The 6,108-nt window shown below is 32.4% G+C and overlaps 1 protein-coding gene across 1 annotated transcript; it reads left to right on the top strand.

Annotated features, from left to right (window-relative positions):
- The first annotated feature begins 213 nt into the window (after positions 1–213).
- LOC132705528 (uncharacterized) lies at positions 214–5,759 on the top strand. The gene is made up of 3 exons (XM_060676149.1): positions 214–350; positions 1,955–2,123; positions 5,470–5,759. The coding sequence occupies exons 1-3, from the start codon at positions 281–283 to the stop codon at positions 5,711–5,713; spliced, it is 483 nt and encodes a 160-aa protein (XP_060532132.1). The 5' UTR covers positions 214–280; the 3' UTR covers positions 5,714–5,759.
- Positions 5,760–6,108: the final 349 nt, after the last annotated feature.

The raw sequence follows: 6,108 nt of genomic DNA, 5'->3' as shown, positions 1-6,108 counted from the left end.
AACCATTATTTATTCACGTAAAGGACAATATACCTGCATTTAAAATGATATTTTGTGCTCTTAATCCTTCTTATGTGCAACCGTAATCTTAATGATGGTAGTTAAAAAGTAATGCTTTACAAATGCTTATTTGTTTTATCAGTATAGCCAAAAATTATGATGACCTTTTGGCGAGCCAGGAAATATTTATATTCTGGGCAGCCCACAAAAAGTAGGAGATAAGTAAAATATTTTGCAGCTAAACTGTTGTTCCGGTGATATTTTGCATTTGAAAGAATCAATGACACCTTTGCAAACTATTTACGTGTTGTGTACTATCCTGTACACATCATGTTATATTCAATGCTATGGTAAGATTTTATTATATATATGGTTTCTCTAAAACTTTTAAAAGCATGATTAAACTAAATCGAACTACTGGGTAAATTGAATGTATAAACTTGAACTGAGGTGGCTTAAAGTGCTAAAAGTTCAGATTTCCACGAAATTATATATATTGACATGACAATTGTTTCGACAACACGGTGTCTTTATCAAATGTAATATTTACAAACTACCTGCTACTCTATATACCGAAAAATGACAATAAAACCTTAATTAATGTTGTTTTGAGAATTTTAGTTCAATAAAGGAGTTGTATTTAAATCTACTTGATCGTTAAGTAATACATTTGAATTTCTACTTTTTGCGGCTGTATGTAAAATATCAAAATTGTCTTCAAAAATGTGCTTTTGTGTGTTTAAGTGTGTAGCATAATTAGAATCTACACTATTGTTTTCAAACGCTCTTTTATGTTCGTTATTGCGTTTCTTGAAGGATCTACCTGTTTGTCCAATATAAATTTTAGGACAAGATCCGCATTTCAACCTGTGGACACCTGATTTTTGATATTTTGGACATTTCGTTTTATTGTTTTTTTAAAAATTTAGTATTGTGTTGTTCTGAAAGCTATTTTTAAACCACATTTTGACAAATGTTTCGAAACTTTTTCGTGTTCTGTATTAGGTTTCGGATAAATAGAGTTTAATGTTATCTGAATTTGTTTTTTATTTATAATTTTATCTATTATTGTAGCCGTTGTTCAGTGCAATTTGTTTAATGATATTAAGTTCTTTGTTGTAATTTTCTGTTGAGAGTGGCGTATTAAGAAGTCTGTGTATAAAAGAGTGAAATGCAGCAATTTTGTGTGTATAAGGGTGATTTGAGCTGTTATGTATGACTGTGTCTGTATGTGAAGGTTTATGATAAATGGAAAAATCTAATTTGCTTTGCGTTTTTGTAATAGTCAAGTCTAAAAAATTTATAGAGTTATGCTGTTCAATCTCGATAGTAAATTTTATACGATTATGTAATGAGTTAATGGTAATTTAAAAAATAATTCAATTGTCTGTCTATGTCTATACCACCACAGAAAACTTTTACTTAGCTACTAGAACATCCTTTAATAACTTTAATAATTATTTATATTGGAAAAACAGGCAGATCTTTCAAGAAACGCAATAACTGCTTATGCTACACACTTAAACACAGAAAAACACATTTTTGACGACAATTTTGATATTTTACATACAGCCACAAAAATTAGAAAATTAAATTTATTGAAAGCCATGGAGATTAACAAAATGAGAGATTCAAATGTATGGCTTAACGATCAATTACATTTAAATATCTCTCCTTTATTTTTCGGTATATATAGTAGCAGGTAGTTTGTAAATATTACATTTGATAAAGACGCTGACTTTTAGTTCTTATTTATTTTGTTGAATGTATAAAGGGCTCGATTCTAGAAACTGGGAAGCGACATTTACCGTAGAACGGATGTATTGTCTTTATCACTCTTATTGGACTAACAATGGTAGAACCATGTTTGCTACGCTGAATCAGAGAATTAGAGCCCCCAGACAGCTATGAGATGTTTGAAAAGTTGTTTTTTTTTCAATTTTATTTAATTTAGACGAACCGCAAAATTGGAATGAACCGACTTATTATATTCAACACGTTCAAACTGGTTGGTATATAAGCGATAACGGTGGATTGGTTACCTCCCAAAATCAAGCGGCAAGATTCCGATTTGAGCATAACGGCAGATTGAGCGGCGTTCAATTCATCAATTACAAGACGGGGTAAGCGCTTTTCTCAGTTAAGGCAAGTTGTATTTTTGACTGTATTTTGATAGTTTGACAGGATATATGGTCGTATTGTCAACTAGAGTTGATAATAATATTAATAAATGCTCAGAAGGTATACATAAAACTAGATTTAACATATAACTTGTCAATGGTAAATGTGCATTTTAATGCATCCGGAGAATATGTTAACCACACTTGGTGCAACAAGAAATATGACCCATTGATGGATATTTCAAATGAAGTTGAACACCATCAACTCAAATAACAGAATTATTGTTTTGAAAACAAAAGTTTGTACAGGTTGGACTTGAAAGCATATTTGGGCGACTCCGTCCTGTGATTTTTTTACTGAAATTTCTAATATTTTACAAGTAGACTTTTCAATTCTTTTTATAGATATTACTCATCAATTTTATAGAAATGAAAGCCTGAAAGGATTTGACTACAACTTCTGTTCCACGATAGTGACTCATTTATCCACAGTACTGACATTTCAGTTATCAAATTATATAAACCCTTTGCATTATTTCACTTACTCCATGTTTGTAGACAGTACTCAGATGACGTACATTTATTGCGACAAAAAAATCGGAAATTTTTAGCTGCTGACATCTAGCTGATATATCGTGGGTTTTCTCTGATTAACAATAGTACATTACGCAACAAGTATTTCTTACGTCGTTTATTAAGCACTCTCGCATATCAAATAAACTCGAATTATGTTCAAGCGAAGACGAGGTGACTTTTTAAAAACTTTATTTTCAAAATACAATCGAAAATTAAGAGTTTCTGCAGCAGCAGTTACAACAAGAATAATCATATTACTTAAAACTAAGACTTTATAGGTTCGTATCCGAAAAGCTGACAATATGAATCTCACGATCTCTTCATAGTACCATCGTGGTCAAATGCTGACATCGTAGATCTCACGGTGTCCTATCCTTATTACGTAGGAATCATTGTACATAACTCTCGTGACTCAAATGCCGTTTACCAAACGTGCTGCATGCTATAATTTAAGACCGTTAGTTTTTGGATACATTTGGACATATTGCCGTCAGAATTGACGTCAATAATCAAACAGTGCTATAAAATCTCCGAAAACATCCGACTGTTCCCAAACCCGTGAGGTAATATCCTGGAAATGTTCGGAGAGGCTGGGACACCAAATTGTAGTGGTAAAATGACACTTTGCGCACAAAAATTATTTTACATTATATTATATGAAAATTATGTTGAAAATTTTCAGTAATAGATTATTAATTAATCAACAGTGACATTTTTATCACACCATTCACAATACTTCTGTCGGTTGCTGTTGAATTAAATTTGCTGATGATTCGCTAATCATCCTGTTCGCTTCTTTTGATGTTAACGGAAGCTTCACACAGTTCAAACAGTTTCAGTTAAGCCCTGATCCTCTGGTTCGCAGTGCCACGCAGATTACGGACTTTCACAATCTGGAATCTGAACCTGACTGACTCTATATCGCACTCAGGTAGCAAGAGAGCAGAGTTTATTCCGGCAACATTAGGAAATATTTGAACAAGTAAAATTCGATCCTATCAATAATATCAAAATGACATTAACTATAGACAACCATGTTAATGGATACGAAGAAGCATTGAATGTTGAAACTTCCAAATATGAATAATCATTTACTTCTTCAATAGGACTGTTATTTAGAAAAACTCAATCTCTGGAGGATTTAGTGCCCCGATGATGGCGATGGCAGACGATGATTGGCGAAATGTCAAGTTTAATTCAACAATAACCGACGTAAGAGGAATCCAGAAGTTTTGTAAATAGTATTAGAGTAGCCTGTGAAAGTTGCTTTGAGAAATGAACTTTTGACCCGCAATAAGTAATTGAAAATTTTCATTGAGTTAGCTAGGAGCGTAGTGTACCTCTAAACCTCACATTGATATTATGTACGTCAGTCTAAAAGCTTATTCCATTATATAGGTACTGTGGTGACGTCAGTGCAATTGTTATTTTGCACATTTAAAGACTTGTTTTGAAATAGAGTGTGACAAACATGGTGAAATTTGTGAATGTCTTAGATCAAGCGAAGAAAAAATTTAAGCTATTAAGCTGATAGCATAGGCAACATCGCAAAGTAACGATCTGAGGAGCCTACAGAAAATGTATCTAGGTTGAAAGAATAATTTTAAATTCAAGTACATTAACATGTGACGTTCTTCTCAACTCTGAACCATTTAACAACCGTAACTTTTTTAGTTGATCTTGAAAGTGTCGCCCTTCTATATTTAATACATTATTTTAGTTTGGTAAAGATTTAATTCTATTAATTATATATAAATATGATAGATACATCTGAGTGTCCTCTACATGAAAGTGATGCAGACACGATAAGAAAAATTTTGAGAAATATGATACATAAACAGAGCATAACGGAGGTCGGAGAATTGAACCCTGAGGGTCTCCAGATAATACTGATCAAGATTGATAAAATCATTTTTAATCAATTTTAGTGCACATACAAGCGGGTGATTAATTGTATTAAATGCTTTAGAATAATCTAACAATATCATCATATCTGCTATTACATTATTTTCACAAAACCATGATTCTCACTTATTAATACAGGATACTGGAAAAATAAGATTAAAAATGAAATTAAAAAATTGCCACAATACTTTGTTTTAATGGAAACTACCTAAAATTATAATCTTGTCATATTTAGCATTAAAAATGAGGCAATTTTATATAAATTTGTATATATCAAATATTTTTATTTTTTGACATTGTCTATCACAGTGATGAAACCTGATCGAGTGGATCGCAATGCTTTACCGAATAAGTGCCTAGTCGGCAGAAATTGGATTACTTAAGCAGCAGCAGCAAATAACAAAGGAAAAAAGAAATAAGTGTTGAAAACATATAAGGTAGAAAGTTAGCATTTAGACACAACAATACACTTTATGATGATGGGTTTAACTCTATATGATGCTATTAACATGGACGTTTTCATTTTATTCACAGGCTAGAAAAGTTAAGATAATAATTACCGGTAAAAACCAAAAATTTGAAGTTTGAAGGTTTGACTGTCTAGAAACAATGTTTTGAGCAAAATAACAATAGTAATTTCATATTTTTAGATGTTCTGTAGTGCTTTAAGAATATATATTTATTATAAAGCATTTTGTTACATTCATTTTTTGAATCACATGCATTTTTCAAAAATCAAATCTACGCGTTCCTACTGGGCCTTTTGGGCTAATTCTTTTTGCTTTTTTTTCAAAGTTGGGCAAACAAAAAGAAAATGCAATATTTATGTTTCACGTTAATGATATCTTAACACGTCGTCCTGTTTCAGAAACGCCCTTGATATTCGAGGTGGATGCCACGGAAACAGAATATCGATGTACCGTCCGAACTCCAATGCAAGAAATCAGAGATTTATCTTATCGGCCGATGGTACCATTGGTACCGGGTGCGATAGCGACAGAGTCCTCGCCCTTACCAATAATCAAGACGAACTTATCGTTCTTAAAAAGGGAGTTAGAAGATTCGAAGAAACTTTATTCAGAAGACCGTTTGCAGGATATCTGAATTCCTAGTTCGTTATGTAAAATATAAACGTGTTAATAAATGATTGTCAGAATAGTTTAATAATTTAAGTAGTAGTAGTTCTGGGTTGTCATTTGGAGTGTAGTTTTCATTTGTATATTTGTAAGCCATACAAAGCAAGTTCGTAGCGCGTAGCGTGAAGCAGATTCGATTTCTTGTCCTAGAGCAACGCATTGCTTTTCTATCGTGTTCCTGCGGACCACAATGGAACTTTCGCAAAATCGGTGTAATTTTATTGTGCGCACACCCTGTATAAAGTGCATTTCGGGTCTCGCCGTTCAAAGCTACGACAAATTTTGTTAAATATTAAAATTTGTACAAAAATAGCGTTGGCGAATGATATTTTTTCAAATATCTCGAACGCCCTGTATAATTGACGAAACTT

The sequence above is a fragment of the Cylas formicarius genome, unplaced genomic scaffold (assembly GCF_029955315.1).
Source record: "Cylas formicarius isolate icCylForm1 unplaced genomic scaffold, icCylForm1.1 PGA_scaffold_7__23_contigs__length_41026272, whole genome shotgun sequence".
NCBI classification, from domain to species: domain Eukaryota; kingdom Metazoa; phylum Arthropoda; class Insecta; order Coleoptera; family Brentidae; genus Cylas; species Cylas formicarius.
Note: the sequence above shows the minus strand (reverse complement) of the source record. Positions and strands in the feature narration are given on the sequence as shown.

Bases quoted from the DNA above. Each gene is read 5' to 3' on its own strand.
- LOC132705528 (XM_060676149.1), top strand. From the start codon at position 281: ATGACACCTTTGCAAACTATTTACGTGTTGTGTACTATCCTGTACACA. The intron at 351-1,954 runs GTAAGATTTTAT...TATTTAATTTAG, and splicing joins ATGTTATATTCAATGCTATG to ACGAACCGCAAAATTGGAAT. The intron at 2,124-5,469 runs GTAAGCGCTTTT...GTCCTGTTTCAG, and splicing joins TTCATCAATTACAAGACGGG to AAACGCCCTTGATATTCGAG.